The sequence below is a fragment of the Tenrec ecaudatus genome, chromosome 5 (assembly GCF_050624435.1).
Source record: "Tenrec ecaudatus isolate mTenEca1 chromosome 5, mTenEca1.hap1, whole genome shotgun sequence".
Lineage (NCBI taxonomy): Eukaryota > Metazoa > Chordata > Mammalia > Afrosoricida > Tenrecidae > Tenrec > Tenrec ecaudatus.
The window spans coordinates 87,931,668-87,953,375 of record NC_134534.1 but is presented as its reverse complement, the minus strand read 5'-3'; the positions used below and the strand labels follow the sequence as shown (position 1 = coordinate 87,953,375).

At 37.6% G+C, this 21,708-nt stretch overlaps 1 protein-coding gene across 2 annotated transcripts in view; it reads left to right on the top strand.

The window, feature by feature from the left end:
- The window catches only part of CA8 (carbonic anhydrase 8), a 149,925-nt gene extending 130,459 nt beyond the window's left edge, over positions 1 to 19,466 (top strand). For both annotated transcript variants that reach the window (XM_075550691.1, XM_075550690.1), the window contains 4 exons: positions 9,731 to 9,793; positions 11,627 to 11,675; positions 13,020 to 13,132; positions 19,332 to 19,466. In XM_075550691.1, the coding sequence (XP_075406806.1) occupies positions 9,731 to 9,793; positions 11,627 to 11,675; positions 13,020 to 13,132; positions 19,332 to 19,466 (360 nt within the window). The remainder of the gene's footprint in view (positions 1 to 9,730; positions 9,794 to 11,626; positions 11,676 to 13,019; positions 13,133 to 19,331) is intronic.
- The last annotated feature ends 2,242 nt before the right edge of the window (positions 19,467 to 21,708 follow it).

The following is a 21,708-nucleotide window of genomic DNA, read 5'->3' as shown; positions in this document are numbered from 1 at the left end:
GGAAAGGAAATACCATTCTGAGTTTTATTACAAGACATAGAGAATTAATTTTCCTCTCAAAAAATAAAACCAGTGTACCTTTATAGATAGAAAATAATTAAAATCTAAACTAGAATAAAAACAAAACTCACTACCACTTGAGTTCTTTCTGATTCACAGTGACCTTGCAGCATAGGGTAGAGCTGCTTCTGTGGGTTTCTAAGATTGTAACTCTTTACGCGAGCAGAAAGTTTCAATATTCTCTATGGAGTGGTTGGCGATTTTGGTTGGGCTGCTGATGGTTAGCAGCCCCATGTGTAACCCACTACATCACCAGGATTCCTTTTTATTGATAGAAGAGCCAGTTCATTACAATATGTACCACTCTGTAAATGTTTCAAAATTTAATCCAGATTTATTAAAATAATTGAAAACAGAATAGTACATTGACAGGGAGCTGCCAGAAATTCAAGCTGGTTTCAGAATAAAAATTAAGTTATCATTTTTGATATCAGGTGGATCTTTACTATTTGCCTATGTTCCATTGACTGACTATACATCATACAAATTATGGATGTTGTTAAAAATTGGAACCCCAGAGTGCTTTAGTGTGCTCATGCAGAAACTGAACATAGAAACAGAGGCAGTTACGCACGTATTCAATATAAAAACACTAAGCAAGTGATTCAAGATGGAATATATGAAGAAGAATGCAGCATCACATTTGGAGGAAGACTCATTAATAACCCACGATATACAGATGGCACGCACCTTGCTTCCTTAGTGAAGAGGACTCGAAGCACTTTTAATGAAGATCAGAGAATACAGCCTTCAGGGTGAATTACACCATAATATAAAGAATACAAAAGTCCTCCAAAGTACACTGATAGGTAATAATCTGATAAATGAGGCAGGGGGTGGGGGGGATGCCAAGGATTTCATTTTACTTGGACCTACAATCAACACCAATGGAAGTAGCAGCTAAGAAACCAAAGGACATATTAAGATAGATAAATGTACTCACATTTCAAAATCCCTCATTAAAGTGTTTGGGAGCAAATATATCACTTCGAGGACTAAGGGGCACCTGACCTAAACCATGGCAGTGTGGCAAACTGGGCAACAAAAAGACAGACTGAGAAGCATAATGCCTCAGTTATGAGGAAGCCCCTCAATTGTTGATGACCACACAGACTGCAATAATGAGCTCAAACACAGGAATTAGTCTGAGGATGGCTCTGGGCTGCACAGTATTTCTTTCTTTTGTAAATAGGGTTAAGATGAGCAGAAATAAGACTAGATGTCACCTAATAACTATAATATTATGTATATGGAGTCCCCGGCTGCTGCAAAAAGTTAACAGGGTTGGTTGTCAACCCAACACTTGGTACCCTGAGGCACTCTGGAAGAAAAGCCAGATGATGTGTTTATGGAAAATCAACCATTGAAAACCCTATGGGACCAATTCCCGGTGGAATCCAACACTATGGAGTCTCCATGGTTTGAGTCAGCTCCATATCAATTGATCATTCTATGTAAATATTTTATTTCATGCTCTAGGCCACTAAGATTAAGAATAAAATATCCCCCAAACCAAACCAATTGCCATGGAGTTAATCAAGACTCATATAGGACAAATACATACTGTTTGTCAGCTTTCCACCAGGAATTATAGGGGAATACATCTTCAAAAGAAAAAAATCCCCATGAGTTATAATGTAGAATATTTCCATAGGATAATATTTGCAGAATCAAGTTATGAGGCACTTGGCCTTTCTTCCTCTGTGCTGCTGGGAAGGTTTGAGCTGCCAACTTTCAGACCAGTAGTTCATTCCAAGCCATTGATGCTTCCTAGAGACCTAAAGAATAATAATTGATGACAACAATGAGCTAAGATGCACCAGACCTTGTTCTAAGTGCTTCAAACCTCTCACCAACTCTGACAGATGACCACTTTCATCACCTTCAATATGTAGACGAGGAAGCTGAAGGGCACAGAGCTTAAATAAACTTACTGTAGGCTAAAGAGTGGCAAAGTCAAATCAGAATCTGGATGATTCAATGAGAACGACCTTTCTCCTGATCCATCCATTATATGGCTGTCTGGCATTCAACTCTGCCTTCATTTTATCAAAGAGGTTATGCTATCACAGGTGATGCATTAAGTTAAAGTGAAGGTCCTAATTTTAGATACCGGTTGGTTAAACCAACAAAACTAAGAGAAATCAATGGAGATCCTGTGATGGTCTCAGCTTAAAGCTTTAGAACTCAACAGATTATTTGTCTATGGTGTATTCTTTTTTGTTGTTTAAAATTTTTTTTCACTGTAGATAATTTATTTTCTCTAGAGAGCTTATCTCAGGAATGACAAACATTTGGAAAATAGTTAAAGTCTTAAAATTATTTTGAATTGGCTAGCCTATTTTATATTGTGTATATTCTTATCTTTTTCTTTGATATCTTTCTGCGTAGCATATTTTTTACATGGTTAACATTGAGGGAGATAGAGAATATGAAAATGTCATCACATTTCTTCTAAGGTAGAGGCTCAGAATCCATCCCACCTTAATCCTGTAACAGAAAACTCTCTTCAAAATGGGATTATAACCATAGGCACAGAGACTATGATTTATAATACATCACAAAAGGGATTATTACTAGAGAGATCCTATTAAGTAATTGACTATCTATCAAGGGCATTCTCCAAACAGTTTTGTGTGGGAGAAAAAGTTAATGATAACAAGGATTGATGATGGGGGGTTATGCTATTTTTGCTAATACTCTCTTCCCCGATCCCAGAAGCATTGTCTGTTGTTTGAAATATGGATATCAGATTGTATTTACAACTTTTAAAATTCAAACTGAGTGCTTCTGTCTTTCTTTTATTATTATTTTGTGTGGGGGCTGATTTAGAACCGCACACGGATACAGAGTGGGACGTACCCGAATCCTCTGGCCCAGACAGCTTTATTGAGCCTGGTGTCGATTCATACATACTGTGTTCCCATCTCTTTCATGGAAAACTTTCAACATCTCCTTGAGCGCCCGAGGGGCACGCTTCTTGAAGCCCACGCCATGGATGCGCTTGTGAATGTTGATGGTGTACTCTTGGTCATGACTTTGTTGATAGCCGAACGGCCCTTCTTCTCACCGCCCTTCTTCCCGGGAGCCACAGATTAGGAGGATCACAGATGAGGATGGAGCTAGGTTCCTGAAGCCCAGGACAGCTGCCCATCTGCTTCTTTGTTTTTAATTCTCAAATTTCTTTGGAAATGTTGATGTGCTAAGAACATGTAGTAGCTTTAATACAGGAGCCCATTATTGTTTCTAGGGGCTATTGAATTGGTTTTTAGAGCCTCATCATTCTCTGTGGAGTGGCTGGTAGGTTCTTACTGGTGGGATCTTGTGGTTGGCAGCTCAAAGCATAACCACTATACACTTAGACCCCTATGTACAACAGAACAAGACATTAAGTCCTGCACCATCCTCAGATTCACCTCTGTTTAAAGTCAATTATTGTAGCCATGGTATCAATTTCTCTCATGAAGGATGATTTTTCTGACTGAGCCTCTACTTTCCCAAACCTGATGTTCTTCTACATGGATTAATTTATCCTGATAACATGTAAAATACACAAGATGAAGCGTTGCCTTCCTGACTTCAAAAGGAGCATTCGGGATATACGTCATCAAAGGCAGATTGTTCATTCTTTGGTGGGGGGTGGGGGGGCGTAGGGGTTGGGAGTCGGGGTTGGAGTGAGGCAATGATGTTGTGGTCATTTTAAAATCCCCAGAAAATTAGGGGGGGGGACCAACAACACTTTTTATTGTGAACTCAGTGAGGGTTTGCATTTCAGATCTTCAGTTTTGCATTCAATAACTTAAACTACTTATCTAACATGCAAATAACTTGCCCTGTTTCCTTACCCATTATTTCTTCTAATCTTTCTCTTGTAGAATATAGAATATTATCTTTCACTTCACCCAAATGTTCGCATGTCTCTCAGGCACTTTACCTTCCGCTATATTCTCTCCCTCCCCTGGTAACCATCACAGTCTTATTTCTTTGGGTATGAAAACCTTTATCTTGATTTGTCTTTTCTAAAAGTCATCTTCTTTAGCATTTATGATTTTTTATTGACTAAATTTCATTCAGTGTAAAGTTCCCCAAGTCCATGTGGGGAGGTACTTTACATTTTCATCATTTTTTAGGGATGTGTGATATTCCATTGCGTGTATGCATCAAAGTTAGTTGATCTATTCTTCCACTGATGGACCTTGATGTTGCTTCCATCTTCTTACTTTTGTGAACAGTTCTTCGCTGAAAAATTTGTTCATTTTTCTGGCAATCTGTGATATAATAAATATTTTTACCTCACTATAATTCAAATTAATGAATTGTTAGCTCCTACGTATTCATCGTTCAGCTTTCACATGCACACGAGGCAGTTGAAAGTACCTTGACTTGAGCCAGATGCACCTTAGTTCTCAGAGTAACTTTTTTTTCAAAGTTACTTCAAAATAATTTTTAATATATTTTTACATTTTTTACTATTTATCACTTTAAAGAGATCTTTTGCAATATATTTGCCCAATGCAATATGTTCTCTAACATTCTGAATACTGCTTACATGACATTTTTGGCCATCCATGTAAAATGAAATCCTTGACTACAACTTTTTCTTGTTTATCATGGTGTTGCTTATTGCTTCAGTTATAAAGATTTCTGTTTCCTTGATGTTGAGGTATAATTTACATTGGAGGCTGCATTCTTTAGTCTTCATCAGTAAGTGCTTCAAGTCTCCTCAACTTTCAGCAAGCAAGGTCGTGTGTCTTCTATATATCACAGGTTGTCAATGAGTTTTCCTCCAAACCTGATGCTGCGATCAAATTATGTGCTCAGTGTACATGTTGAATAAGCAGAGTGAAAAAAAAATACAACCTTGATACACATCCTTCCTGATTTTAAGCCATTCAATACGCCATTGTTTCATTTGAATAACTACCTTGGTCTATTTCTGGGTTTTTCATTTGCCATTAAAATGAAAAATCAAATCTACTGCAATTGAGTTGAATCTGACTCATAGTGACCCTAGATCGATTCTATAGGGCAGAGCAGAACTACTCCCTTTATGGAAGTAAAAGGCCTCATCTGTCTTCCACAGAGTGGCTAGTGATTTCCAACTGCTGGTCTTGTGGTGAGCTGTGCAGCATGTAACCCACCGTGCTCTCAGGGCTCTTGGATACAGGGACGTGCTCTGGAACCGCCATTCTTCGCAGTGTTCTCTGTAGTTCCTATGATCCACTTGGTCAAATATCTTTATAGCCAATGAAAGACCAGTAAACATCTTTCTAGTATTCTTTGCTTTTAGCCCAAACCCATCTGATATCAGCAATGATACTCTGATTCCACATTTCATGTACTCTTTTGAATCCAACTTGAGTTTCTGGCAGTTCTCTGTTGATGTACAACTGCAACTATTTTAAAATTATGTTTTAATTTGGGAAATGCTGAGGGTGTTCTTCCCTTTTGTTTTACTAACTAAAATCATTTGCATATTTTGTTATAATACTTTCATTTGTGTTATATAGTCACTCTTTGAAACCCTCCATGTGGTCTTTGATTTTATTTCTTCCTTTTGCATTAGCTGTTATGTGAGGGGGTACCCTCCCCCCCAAAAGTTTTTCCTCTCAAAGCTATGTATTTATCTATTTATTTTACAAAAAAACCGTCTCAACTTCAAAGTACTCTCCATTACACTGAATACATTTGTCTAATCTGTGATTTCATTCTTGGAAACGTTTTTCAAACTCATCTGTTTGGATGTCTGCCAGCACCTCCCAGCACCTCCCTCGTTTTCTTTCTTCACCTTTTCTATGTCATCAAGTTGCGGTCCTTTCATGTCCTTCTTCATTTGTGGAAACAAAAAGAAGTTGCACGGAATGAGTTCAGGCGAGTAAGGTGTCTGGGGCAAGAGAGGAATGCCGTTTGTTGCCCAAACCTGAGCGCACTGACATGGCTGCATGAGCACGTGTATTGTCATGGCGCAAAACGATTCTTCTGCCACAAATCAGGCCTTTTTTATTGCACACTGTTACACTATCTTTTCAGAACCTCTATGTAGAAAACTCGATTAGCAGTCTGGCCTGGTGGAACGAAATCCACTACAAGTTAACATTTTCATCCAATTGGGAAGTTGATGGATGTTCAGAATGAGGTTTTTCATCAGTTGACATTTCACCTTTTATGAAATGAGAAAACCACTCCTACACTCGAGTTTTTCCCACAGTGCTATCCTTATGTGTTAGGCAGGATTCCCTAGAGAAACAAAACCCGACACGATTTATGTAGATATAGATAGATACATAGATATAGATATAAGTACAGAGGAATAGAACAGCTAATTCGTCCATACAGCAGTACAAAGGGCTCAGTTCAACTCCCTTCTGTGGCACAGTTAATATACTGGAAGTCCAACTCATGAGGGCTGCTGGGTCCAAGGTCAAGGAAGCAGACAGTTGAGCCTTCCATAGGACAATGCAGACAGTCTGACCACAGGCAGCAAACAGCATGGCAGGTCTCCAATAGTCAGCGGTTAAGGAGCTTATCGAAGTAGGCCTGACTGGGATATTGAACTCAAGCAATGGAAGCTGACAGGATTTGATAGCCTCAAGCTCAAGCAGTGTATACACCTGTGGTGAAGCAGGTCTTGAAGGAACCTCAAGCTCTAGTGACACAATCCATGGGTTGGCTGTCCCACGGGCAGTGTAATTCACAAGTTGAGGCAGAGAACTAGCTAAAGCAGCTTCATGTTGCTCTGATCACCAGAGAGCAAGAGAGAGAGGGGTGGGGCTTGCCGAGTCATTTATTTCATTGCTCTCCAATCAAACTGTGACCTTGTTAATCCCACATATTCCTATTAGCCAGGTTGGAACAATGAACCTACCTATAACACCTTGTAAGCTGTGTTCAACATCAACAGTTTACGTGGCAATTTTCCTGAGGAGTAAACAATATTTCAAAGCTGCAGCTGTTCTCTTAAATCTGCCATCACCAAAAACAATGTTTGAGCAAAACTGCTTTTATGAAAAAATTCACTGTGACCAGAGAGAACCTTCCGAGGCAATGCCACTGAGTGCACTAACTCAGAGCGAGTTGCTGGGTGCTTGCCTAGGGGGAAAATGTCCACTGCAGAAGCTCTGTCCAGTGGAGTTTTTCCCCATTTATTTATTTGTTTGTTTTGCATACCCCCTCATACATTCAAGAGCAAGTTTCAGAGTCCTTTATGAAATTTTAGTTTTCATTCTTTCTTGTCTTTTTAATGACCTATTGGTTCTTCAAATATGTCTTTGATGTAATTTTATAACTTTGGGTCATCAATGTTTGCTCATCAATGTTCAGTGTAGTAAATGTATTCTTGAGATTTTCTTTAGCTTCTACTTGAACTTGCATATAAGCAATTGCTTGTTCTGCAGTGGGCCCGTTGTCTATTTCTGACAGATGATATTGAGCTTCTCCATCATCTCTTTCCACAGATGTAGTCCATTTGATATTTCTGTAATTCATTGATGATATCCAGGATCATAAATGCCATATATGTTGTTGAAAAAGCCATTTGAAATGAATAAGTTATAATTCTTCCACAATTATGTGATCTCTGTTAGGCTATCATCAAAGCCATATTTTCCAATCACTAATTTTGTTTCCTTCTTTTGCCTTCCAATTGTCAATAATTATCAGTGCATCTTGATGGCATGTGTGATCAATTTCAGACTACAGAAGTTGGTAAAAATCTTCAATTTTTTCCCTTTGATATTAATGTAAATTGCAATAATAATTGTAATAACTGGATTTCTTTTAAAGAGTATGAATATTATTCTTCATTGGAAACATTGTACTTCAGGACATAGTTTGAACTGATTTCTTTAATGATGAATGAGATTCCATTGCTCTTCAATTTGTTATTCCTGAATAGTAGACCATATATGTTTATCTCATTCAAAGTGGTCAGTACCAATCCGTTACAGCTAACTAATGCCTACAGTATTTATAGTTATGCCTTCCATTTCATTTTTGCTGACTTCCCATTTTTCTTGATTCCTACATCATACATTCCATGCTTTGATGTTAATAGATGTTTCTGCTGTTTCTATTCATTTTGACACATTCCACATCACCAAATTAGCATCCTGAAACGTTTGCTCCATCCACCTCATTGAGGTTGTTTTTGTTTTGTGGTGGCAACTCCTCTGCTGCGTGGATGCCATTATATGTTGAGGGCCTTCTAACTTTAGAGGCTCATCTTCTGGTACTGTATCAAACAATATTTTGATGTTGTTCACAATATTTTCATGGATAATTTTTCAATATTGCCTGTCGTAGTCTGGAAGCTCCTCTGAAATATTTTTTACCATGTGTGATCCTGTTGGTGTTTGAAATAGGTTGATCATGAAATGTCATGCAACCACTTAGTATGACAAACTGACTGATGGATATTGAGTAAAAGGACATCCTCTTCTTATTTATCTAAAGGTAGAAGCACCATTAGAGGATGACGTGCACTAGTTCTTAAGGAAGCTGTTCTCTAAGGTCAATTGACATAGCCCAGTTGATAAATGCAATGTTCGACACCTTACTTCACTGTTTAGCATCTGGACTCCTGAAAGCTTGCAAGTCACCATTGAAGGTGCATCCATTGGTCTCCTCCTGTCTCACCAAAATAAGAATAAAGAATATCAAAGATATATTGAAACAATTAGTTTATGGATTAGTAGGGCCATATAAATATCAGCCTCCTCAACTCTGAGATCAGAAGAATTAGATGATGTCCAGCTAGCACTGTCATTTGTCATGAAAGTCCCTAAATAGAGTGGAAGAAAAATATGAGGTGAAACTCAAGTACATGAAAAAACTAGGCTTACTACTCACCTAGAGACTGAGTGGAACCACGGACACTTCACAGCCCTTCATCTGGAACTAGACTTACCCCCGGCTCAATTTTTAGCCGTATCATATGTGTGTCTGTAAGGGGAACATTAGCACTAAGAAAGTGGATAGCCCTAGAATCATCAACCATTTGTATCAAAAAGGCAGTATTTACTTAAGGATAAAATTTGAAAGGATTAGAAATGGAAATGGACAACCGCAAAAGGAAATGGGATAAGATATGTTTCACTGTAGAGGCCTTAAACATTAATGACATGACACAAAATAGATATTAGTTATTGATTTTATGATTTTATCTGTCACCTTTCACCCAATTTACAATAAAAGTTTAAAAAGGCATACATTCACACAGACACACACACGCACACACACACACACACACTGCCCTGAGTTTGTTGCTGTCAACATACTCTTTTCTGAGTAAAAATATTTCAATAATGAGAAAATCTTTGTAGCACTTACCTTTAAATTTCATAAGTATAGATGGAAAAGTTAGGGCATGCAATGAGCACATTTAATTACAAAGATTTATTATTGACAGTTTCATATGATAGATTTATACATGATTACAAATGGGGAATAGCAACATGAATTTAGAATGGATTCTGAGATGTTTGATATTTAATATTTGATGTACTAATTTATATTTTGACCTTTACTATCTTTAGTGTATGTAAATGTTGTTTTTAATAAAGAGGTCATTTATTTGTTTTCCATGAAGGAGTTTCAGGTGAAAATTTGCCTGGTTTATAACGGAGTGAAAGAATTTGAAAATTTTGTGGTTGTGGTCTGTGTTTCATTTCAGATAGGAAAAGAACATGCAGGCCTGAAGGCTGTGACTGAAATTCTCCAGGATATTCAGTATAAAGTAAGTTTTTAGAAGAACATTATTTAAAAGCAGTTACACTGTCAGGCATATAATAGTATGGTATATGAAGGAACTTCAAAAAATTGTAGACATTTGCTGCTATATTTTCAGGGAATTTTTAAAGCCCTTCTATATCCATAGGTATATATATTTATCCACCTATCTTATCATGCCTATGATTTTATTGTGTCTAGTTTTTGCTTATGTGTTATACTGTACCTTCCATTGATATTTTAAAGTGAACTTTCTGTTTTTACATGTAAAAAGTTTGCTCTGACTCATAGGCAGCAGCCTATAATCTCATGTATTGTGCGTCTCGTGAGCTTCGTAGCATTACGTCTGATTTAACTTTCTTTTGCAATGCTATGCTGGGGTCCATCGTGTCTCCCAAACACGGCAGAGCCCATGCTAGAGGTAGCAGCAGTAAGAGGCGAAGGAGAAGGGTTTATTTGGAAGTCAACCCAAACGTAACGGTGTTAAATCAGTGAATGTTATTGCTCATGATTTAGGCATGTCCATGCAACTTTCAAATCACGTAGTGCATCCCTTCACAGAAAGTATCCTCACGGTAAAGGGATACCTGACTATAGGTGTCATGCAAAGAAGCCATACGATAACAACCCAGAAAAAAAGATTGCCATCACAACGACCCTATAGTGATAGAGCACAGCATCCCCGGAAACCCAGATCAGCCCAAAAAAGTTCCCTTAATCTCACACTGTCATTAAATTTGAGTGGGTTTGGGAGAATTAATAATTTGTGGTCACTGAAAATACAGTATAGGAGTGAATTCAAGGACCCCAAACTCTTTTTGAGTTTATTATGGAGATTGGAGTCTGATTTTCTCGACAAAGATACAAACCCAGGATGTCTTGAGTCAGGCAGACAAGCACCTTCACTGAGGATCTCTTGGGTTCATATCATACACAGCAACTTAGGAAAACCCCCGCTAATCAAAAGAAGCTGATGAAAAAGGGGCAAGGGCACATCTTGACCAACATTAATTAGTCCAATAGGAACAAGATAAGGAAATCTGTATTTCTTCAGCTGGTAGGACTTCAGTTTTTATGGGAAAAGTAAGCTTTTGTCAATGTGCAAAAATAGAACCTGGAGGTAAGGAAGAGATATGGGAAAATGTCTCTGATAGTGTCAGCATCATTAAAGTAGTTTCTATAGGAGACGTTTTCCTAACATGGTCGCTCTGTCTGCTTTAAAGGCATGAGCAATCTAAGTGACACTATTCAAAATAGTAACCTTGAGTGTCAATTTCTGGAAGGCGATACATTTTTCTTCTAATTTAAATCAACATTTTAAATAAATGTTGATGGGGATTGAATATTTTCTTCCAAATATTAAATGCTGCTCCCTGGATGAGGAAAGCAGAACAGATTCTAGAGCTAAATCCACCTGGGGCAAAGTAAGAATTTGAGAAGCAGCTTATAATGCTAAGGAGGTTAGGAGCTGAGATCCAAGCAGGACCGGAAAATCATTTCAAAATAATTCCCTGAGCCAGGGTTTGAGCTTTTTATACTGAGGCCCATGTCTCAAGTATGGATATGGTGGGACAGAGAAAGTAACTGTCATGGTACAGGTGGACACCATTTGTCAGTTTCCTATCAATAATTTATAAGGGTAATAGATCTTCATTAGTAGGAAAATAAAATCCATAGAAAAATCTTATTGGAAGTGTACCTCCAAAGAGACACTCCAGACATCTATGCAGATAGATTGATGCCACCCAGAAAACATTCCATCGGCTTTTACTCCTAATAAAATTTTTACGATAATAATTTATATATTTTATAACAGGGAATTTTTTCTTTGTTTTTTCAGGGGAAAACCAAAATAATACCGTGCTTTAACCCTAACACCTTATTACCAGGTGAGCATTCGGTCGGTGTCATGGAATAAGCTTCATCTGTGCACATGACCACATTGTTTTCTTAGACTATGTACAGGCATATATTATTTGCTAACAAAATTTCTTTATAGTTAAAATTATTATTAGTGAGTAACAGTTTTAGGTTGTTCTAAATATGGAACAAAGCTTCTGAAATAACAAACACTTTGCTACCAATGCCCCTAATCCATGAATAACTCTCCTAATTTATCATTTGTAAAAACTTGCTCTCTGTGTAAATCACCAGGAAATTAAGACAACTATGACATAGTTTGATTGATCAATGAAGTCCTTATCAATTTCCTCCCTGAAATAAAACACTTTAATATAATTTTATAAGGTTACACTTTGCAGTGGTATTTTTACTTGGAATTTATTGTGGTCGATATATTTCTGTTCAGATAAGAATTCTACATAAACTAATCAAAATATAACGTGAGTTACAGTGTTTTTAAAATAAAATTTCAACTGTCTAAATGATGTGTTGTTTCTTAGTGTTTCAAACAGGACAATAGGTGGATTCATTATATCTTCTACCTTCTACATTTAAATTGTTCTACAGAAAACCCAAGTTTTGCCATATTTTGAATATTATACTTAACTATGAATTCACATAATATAGAGCAAACTGAATTCAGGAATCTTATTTTGTAGAAGTATGGTTTTATATTATTTTACTGTTTTGCTCATGAAGAACCAAGGTAGCTAGAACATAGTGATTGAAAACATAGGCCTGGAAATCTATTTAGAGTTGAATTCTGCTTCAGCCAATTATTACTTGAACTGGTTTGGTCAAGACACATAACCTCTCTGTGATCTGTTTCCCTGTGTGAAAAATGATGCCAATAATACGTGTCTCATTGGTTTGCTGCAAGAATTAAATGAATTAATATAAAATTATTAGTAAATTATCTGGTGTGTGGTATTTAATAAATAACAGGAAACAGAATCTAATCAACTCTTAAAGCAATGGATTTGGTATGAATCCGCCAGGTACTTCTCTAATAAGGGTAAAAATACTCTGGATATACTTTAGCTAATATAACTAAACTTGATGTATCTATTCATTCTTACCTTTATTCTGCCATGTTTAGAACATTGACAGAAATCACTGTGAATGCAAATAGAAGTCATCCTGCTTTTCATTCATTAATTGTGCCTACACTCTGATTAGTGTAAGAAGACACAAGTGAGGTGCTAGCTTAAAAATTAAATTAGTCTGAGTAGGACCACGTGGGCAGTTCTTAGTTTTGAGAATTGTTATTGGCGTCTGCAAGGTTATTATTAATTAACTTGCCTTTTGATGACATGCCCCTCGTTATGCAGACCCTTTGCTTCGAGATTATTGGGTGTATGAAGGCTCTCTCACTATCCCACCCTGCAGCGAAGGCGTGACCTGGGTATTATTCCGATACCCCTTAACGATCTCCCAGCTACAGGTGAGTGTGCTCCAAATCTTTCGGAATGAAGTTCCGACTTAAAGGTTGCCAATTGTTTCTATAAAAGAGAACTATCTTTTTAAAAAATGTTTTAATTCCCTTTAGATGCCTCACTTCTTTCCAAATGAAGGTCAAATGTGTTGAGTCAGTGAACGCAATTTGAAAGTCAGGGATGAACAAAACCACATATTGTTTTCATCTGTATTTTTAGATTTAGTTTATACAGAGTAAATAAAGACCACCTAAATAGCTAAACTTTGAGCCAAATCCTTATGTGGCTTTCCTCAGGCATGGAGGGGAGAAAGTTCTTAAAAGTGAAGTGAGAATGCTGGTTATTTTTGCAGTCATTCACAAACTTTGTATTCGATCTTACACAGTGTGCCTAGGGAAGAGCTGTTTGCAGAGCAATGAGGAATCTGGACCTGATGCCCTAGAAAATTCTGGACTGTTCTCTTTGGCCACCTGTCTCCCACATCCAGCTTCACATACACATGCTCTGCTTCAAGAAGGGCCAGGCACTGGGATACATAATCACTGGGACACGAGCTCATAAAACATGACACTACTTAAGTATTTGTTTAAACCGTGATTTTGGTATTACTTCAAAGAGCTGTTCTAATGTCTCTTGTCTTGTAAAGAGCCACCTAAGAGAAATGGTTGATATGCTCAGCAGCTCGCTGAAACGTTGGTGGTTTGAGTCCGCCAAGAGACACCTTTGAAGAAAGGCGTGGTGATCTCCTTCCAAAATATTAGCCATTGGAAAGTGTGCATGTTGCTGTGCTCTGACACCCCTGGGTGACCTTGAAGCACCGTGAGAGCAGCACGAGGACTGGTCTATTTCCCTCTATGATCAGTCTCGGAGGGCTGGACAGTGCTCTGAAATAGGCTAAGTGTTCTTCAGGAGCTCTTTATAAACTTCTTTTATATTGCCTATAATTTCCTGAAGCAACAAGTTGACTAACTGCTCAGTAAAACCTCCTTTTGTTTGTTTTGTAATTTTAAAATTCTGTCTTTCAACTTATAAGTTTGTGTTTAATTCTGTGTTTCTAGGATTAAATTTAAGACATTCATTAATGTTGATTCTGTCTTTGGGCTTTTATATTTTAAACGTGAAGAGTCTTCATTCCTTCATTTATTTAGTCATTTGTGTTTATAAGGAGTTATTCCTGAGTGCCAACTAGGCAGAGAAGATACAGAGATTAATAACAACACAATCTTGAATTTTTCTTTTAGGAGATGGGGAAGAAGATAAGTATACAGACAAGTATGATGCATTGTAGTAAGTAAGGTGCTCCAGAAACATAGAGACTCCAACCCCATCTAGGCAGCCCATGGAATAGCTCCTGGGACATATTAGGAGTTAATTTGATGAAGGAGAATTTAGAAATTTGAATCTAAATTTCTAAATTTAAGAATGTGTTATTGTTAGGAGCTGTTGAGTAGGTTTTGAATAATGTTATCTACATTTGGGATTTCACAGCAAAAGATGATAGCTACACTAGTAAGTGATCCTCAAAATAAGTGAGTTATAGTTGAATTTCTTTCTTACATAAACTCTAGCATATGTTTTTTTCTGGTAAGTGGTGCCGGCTGCTCTATGTGCTGTCTGTTCATGGAACCAGTTTGCATGAAGCTCGGCAATCGTCAGCACCATCACGTTCTGGGATTCTGTGACTGTGGACATGCAGCCAGCAGAGAGTGGAGGCCCGTGGAAGGTCACAGTAGTTTTTCAAGAACCAGTCTTAGAAAGGGTGACTATCGGTTAAGCCTCCTTTCTCCTGGCTGGAATTCAGCTCTGTGGACATACCTGACTAGAAAGCTGGACATGTACATTGGCTTCATGTCGAAGAAGTAGGTTAAATGGATGAAATAATCACATCAGCTGGACAGTGTGGTAATAACTTCTTTTATAATAATTAACACCAGACAAGACCTGGAGAGTATAAGATGTATCCAATGTGCGATTCTTCCACAATGCTATTCTGTTCTATTTCTCCTGTGCAACTGAAACTAGTGTAATTTTCTCACTTTTTTGGGAACTATAGCCATTAAACAACTTTAAGTAACACAGTATCCTAAATATTAGAAAGCTCAAGTTAAAAAAGAAGAAGAAAGAAAAATCAGCTGGAGTGTTAGGTTTGGAAATGAGATTCTAGGATCAAATTTGACATTATAAATTACAAAACGCATCTCAATTTCAGAGATTCATAAAATGTGGAAGGCTACTTAGAACTGATGAAATTGTTTTTTGATGGGAGAATTGTAGATTTGTAAATGTTGTTGTCATTAGGCATCATCTAGTCAGTTCCCGCTCCGAGCGACTTTTGTGCCACAGAATGAAGCATTGCTTCGTCCTGTGGCCTCCTCACGGGTTGTTCTTGTGTTTGGTCCCCTGGATGCAGCCCCTGTGCCAGTTTATCTTTAGAAGGTCTTCCTCTTTCTCATTGCCCCAGCTACTGTGGTTTACCAAGCACGAGGACGTCTTCCAGGGCCTGGATGAAAGATCAGTTAGAAAGAGGGAGCAATAATTTGGACATGGCTTTCATTTCCCATAGTTGTTATAAGAGCACCATCAAGTGGGTAGCCGAAAAGAGCAGAAAGGTGTTGTCTGCTGGAGGCCAGAGGCTAGTTGACTACTTCTGAGGGCTCAGAGGGAACATATGTGCTTCTCTCCGAGATTCTGGAAATGACCAACAACCCTTTGCATTTCCTGTCTCGTAGAAGCGCCGTTGGGGTCGCAGGCTTTGTCTTTCTTTGGCTTCCGTCTCCCCGTCTCCTCTTCTATTTGATTGGATTAGGACCTGCTTTATTTTGGCACCCTTCCCATTACTCAACTAACATCTTCAAAGACCTTGTTTTCGTATGAGGTCATGTTCATAGGTTTGAGGTGTTAAGACTTCAACACATCTACTTTGAGAAAAAGTAATTCTATCTATAATAACTGGAAAGTTAGATGATGGGGTAGAAGAAAATGAACAAAGAAAGGAAAACAAAACTGTAGTAGTACATGAAAAGTCCACGTGGTACAGAAAAGCACACGCATATAAATAGATTGTTAAAGTATAATCTTCTTTTGATTCTATTTTATTTCACCCGTACCACCAGGAATTGTATTATTCTAACTCACTTATTGTCACTGTTTGAAGATAAACCTGTGGAAGCACTGACTTTATGAATTATGTTCCTCTTTTGACGTGACTGCACATAGTACTTGAGTTACACTAATTCATCACTTAATACCAAATAATATACCCTGACAATTAGCTCTCTGAAGATACTCCTTCGAAAACCAGTCTTCAAGCTGAATGTTTAGTAGACTTAGAATTGTGAATCATTGAAGATCAAAATAAATGTCGTATGAAAATTGGAGTGCTAATGTTCAGAGGATTAGCTGCTGTTCAGTTTCGCTCCTCGCAGCAGAGAATGTCTCACTGGAGGTGTTGCATCTCTGTTTTCCCTTTTAAGATGTTTAAAGGCTACTGTGGATAGAGCGGAATTACAAGGCCATGCAACTTGGGTGCAGACGTGTGTGACACTGATGGTCTCATACTGTCCTGACCTCTGGAGTTTGCTGGAAGCTCTCATGCTGAAAATATTGATCTCAGTTGCTAGAATTGGGCTTTTCATGTGCACTTGAAACCACTTAAAGTTATGAAAGCATTTTGAGAGGTAGTTTCAGAAAAATCAGCATTTCAGAAAGACTTGCTGTTCCCTCAGTCTGTTGACATATGAAGTCTTTAAAGTATTGCTATAGTCAGAGAAAAACATTTCTTGTGAAATAGGTTGCTCTTAGAACTTAGTGATTAGCTGTCCTCTGGCTCATCTCTTCCGGAAGAAGCTGTTTTCACAAAGATGCCAGGTTGGGCCTTAGTAATTTATCCTCTGTTCAGAATATGTAAATATAGATTTTACCTTGCATTAAAAATAACTCCAAATTCATCAAAATACTGGGTATTTCTTACACAGCACCTAGCCAGTAGTTTCTAGCCATATTGCTCATGAACAGTTCTGCCAATATTACATATGATTCCACAACAAATGTGAGCCAGGAGAAATGATTGCATGTTATCTCCTATGCCTTTCAGTTATTTTTGCATAGAAAAACATAATGGCATTTTTATCTCAGATACTAACATTTTTGTTTGACTTTGTACGACATCATGTTCTATATTATTTACATGAGTACCACTATTTATTGTACATTTCCTATGTGCTGGGTATTATGCTGAGTGTTTTTCATTAAATATCTGTATTTATTCCCACACAATCCTTGTGAAGATTGTTATCGTATCTATTATCCTGATGTGAAAATTGGGGTTTGAGGAGGTGAAGTCAATTTGGCCACGGTAGCAGACTTGGGATCACAATCCTGGTCTCCTGATAGAGTTCACAACCTTAAGCACCGCATCCTTCCTTTAGAAAAGGCATCGCGTTTTCTCACAAATCGGGCTGCTTTTAGAGCCTTTAGGATTAAACACATTCCACAAATAGTTTTAGGGGTTCTCATGTGATCTAAACCTATAGAAATCTTTCAAAGGAAGCACAATAGCAACTACCTGTATTCCTTCTGAAACTCTAACAAGGGCCAATGAAGACAAGGGTTCAGATTCAACAGTGACCTGGCTTCTCTATATAAATTACCTAATGAAGATCATAAAGAAAAGAGGACAAGCCTGCAATTCATCTGAAGGCTACCTGTATGGATGAAGGCTCGTCAGGTTACTCAAGCAGCCTCAGTGTCAGACAGAGATTATTGCAAACTTGATTAGGTAGGTGAGCTATAGTGTAATATGCTACCTGATAATTTGTCCTCCCTCGACCCATTCTGGCTTTGTTCTAGGTTTAAATATTTCTTGCTTGTTTCTCAACAGAGGTTTTCTCTCTGGGCTATTTTAATAGTGCCAGTGTTTTTTTTCTCTTTTCTTTCTTGCGTATACTGACACACCCATTGTTTTTTCATCGTTGTTGTTGTTGGTATGTTTCTCAGTTTATGAAGGCTAGAAGGAACAGAAGTATAGAGACATTAATTGATGTAGTAGCCTATAGGGATATGGAGGGTGGGAGGAGGTTGAGGGGTATTGGGGAGCAAATAATGAATAGAGGAGGGAGGAGGGTACATGAAAACTGATTGTGGCAATGTATATACAACTCTTTATATGTGACTGAACTATTGAAGTGTATGATATATGAGTTATATCTCAATAAAACCGTTGGAAAAAATAAAAAGAGTGTGGTGAGAACATGGTAGAACCACATTGTTCAGATGACATTTGCTCAACATTCTGAGTCACAAACACATATAAATAATATTGATTTGACTAGAATTTATGAAGAAGTAGCTGTGAGTTGGGAGAGATGCAGGTGGGCTTTGAATTATCAGATATTTGCGACTATGTAATTTGGAAATCCTCTTACTTTCACTAAGTTTAAGTTTCTTCTGGGTAAGGAATGAAGAAGGTCTGTTTAATATGGCAGTGTAGCATTGGAATGAAATAACAGAGCACGAGCCCTGTAGTAAATTAATAAATATGTGAACTTCCTTATTGCTGGAGTTCTTTTCATGTCTGGAAGTCATGTCTGGAAGGTTATGGGCTTAGGATAAGTGACTCAGAAGAGCTGCAGAGTGACAGGTGTCCTTCAGGTACCTTAGAGTAGGCAACAGGTGAGCCATGGGGCCCAGACAGAGCACCTGAGAAAGGGAGACCAACTTAGAAATTTACATGGATGATTTAGATAAGTATTTGGGAAATCAGTGGTATTCTTTGGACCTGTGATCTTCAAAAGGTTATACGCCCAGCCAAGAAAGTCATGGATGAAACTGTCATATAGCAAACCCAATAGCTAATTAAAGTGAAAATAGAGAAACATCCGAATTCATTGAATAAAGTTATGCATGTAAAGTGTGGATCATGTTACAGACAGATATAAACCTTTCTTGCAAGATATGGTTCATTAACCTAGTAATAACAGCAGTTGCTTTCTGTGTTTCCAGAGATCTCAATCACTATGCTTCTGTTGCCTTCATTCCCCTTTTAGAAGTTTTATGTAATGTCTTAGAGCTAAGAGAATTCATATGTCATTCTCTGTTTCAAGTATGCAATTTGATTTTTTTCATGAACGCTTCAAATTATTTATCTAACTCCAGCTTTGTTAATACCCAGTAAGTGACTGATCTGCTTTGTTCTGTTTTTGATATCAGATAGAAGAATTTCGAAGGCTGAGGACACATGTGAAGGGAGCAGAGCTTGTGGAAGGCTGTGATGGGATTTTGGGAGACAACTTTCGACCCACCCAGCCCCTTAGTGACAGAGTCATCAGAGCTGCCTTTCAGTAGTCAAAGGGATGAGAGTGCGTCTGCGCCGTCCGGGTATGTGCCAGGAAATACAGAAAACGGGCATGCAATCAGGCAAAGCTATCATGCCAGTGTGATCCTTTTGGTGATCATGAAAATCTAGCCATGACGTGAGCATCTATTTGATATGATAGTGAGCTCCTTACAAATTGGACCCTGTTTCTTTTAGTTTGAACCCATTGTCACCCGTGTGTTCTGAATGTCTTCAGGTAGAGTAAAAGCTCCTTGGAGTTCAGGTCATACTTCTCAGGCTCGTTGAAATAATTAGCTTCGAGGTTAGCCAGTATAAGGCACCTTCCCTTCTTTTATTTTTGGAGATGATGAAAGCCAAATAGTCACCCCTGTATAAATGAGAAGAAATGTTTAGTTATTAATACAGTCTAACAATTAAGAAAACCCAAGCATGCTTTAAATCAGTATTGAGCCGCTTCTGTACAGTGGGTTCTATGTATACAGAGGTGAGATGAGTTTTTAAAATGAAATGAGATGCGTTTTTAAAATGAGTTTTTAAAGGTGAATAGGGCACAATAATTAGGAAAGCAAAAAAAAGAAAATTAAAATTACACTTGCAAATGAGAAAACATAATTCTTCCAGATTTAAGACATTAGATAAAGATCCTGAAAGGAGAATAGAGAACGATCTCAAAAAAAAAATAAACAAACCCAGCAACATTGGCAATCAGTAGGACCAAACGTATGGTAGTTTAAGAGAATCAACTCAATAGTTAATCTCTGCAAGCAATACAGCATCCAGTTTGTAGGAAATATGTATAAAGTAAACTTACCAAGAAATGAGTACAAAGTAAATTTACCAACCATACACCTACCAAGTAGGTAATTAATGGGAACATACAACTGTGGGAGGTAGGACCATATCAGGAATAGATTTGATATTGGATTTATGTTAAACATTGTTATACTCATCAGTTGTCTGATGTAATGTAAGTGGTGCCATTGCCATGGGTTGATTCTGACCGCGCATGGGTTGGTTTTTTTTTTTGAGACTATGCGTGTAAATCTTTATGGAAATGTACAGTTTCCTCTTTCTCCTGCAGAGTGGCCAGTGGGTTTGAGTGGCCAACCTTGTGCATGCAGCACTTCCAGGGCTCATTAGTATGTGTGGCAACCACTAGGAACTCGCCAAGGAAAAAAGTCCTCCTAAGAGAAGAAGAATGGAAAAAGGCTTCTAACGGGACAGCAGCCAAACAAAACAAACCAAAAATAAGAAACGAAACACGATATAAAAAACAAGAGAAATGGGTATTTTATGTTAAGTAATAATCTTAAATATAAATCACCTACGTGCTCCATTCAAATAGCAAAGAGTGGCAAAATGAATTTAAAAAGAAATACACATAGGAAACAAAAAAAAAATCCATGGTCCTTCATTTTGCTGTTTATAAGAAATACATTTAACTATAAAAATACAAAGTCTATAAATAAAAGACTGGAGAAGACTATTCCTTGAAATCAGTTTTTTAAAAAAAGAGTAGGAGTGGTCTTACCCCTATCACAAATTTACATGAAAATATACTACACGCAAATTTACATGAAAATATACTCTAAAAGATAAATAAAGTCATTACATAGTAGTAAAAAAGTCAATCCAGAAAGAAGACATAAGAATACACCTAACATCAATATATACACATCTAGCCAGAATGCTCCAAAGTACATGAAACAATTACTAATATGAAAGGAGAAATAGATAGCACCACAGTAACCCTGGGGGACTAATACACCACGTTCAACTACTGCAGAATATCTAAAGAGAAAATCACTAAAAACACTGACAACTGAGGTAAAATAAAATATGTGAACACACACAGAACATTTCCACCCAGCATAAGAACAATACATGTTCTTCTGTAGGTGACACAGATAATTTTCTGTGTTTTTTCCCTCTTAGTAATTTCCAACTCATAGTGACAGAAATTAACACTGCCTGGTTCTTCACCATCCTAAATCTCCAGTCTTTTCCCCATTTATCATAGTTTTTCTTTTCAGCTTCGTTTGTTTGGTCTTCATCCGTGTTTCATGTCTTCTTGGCTTTCGGGAAGCGTTTCCCAGACTGAAAATGAGCCTTCCTCCAATTTTGATGCGTTCTTCATATAATCCAGCTGCTCAGTATATAGATTAAACAAGTATGGTGAAAGAATATCCTGGATGCACATTCTTACTGATTTAAAACCGCTCAGTATCCCCTTGCTCGGTTTGAATGCTG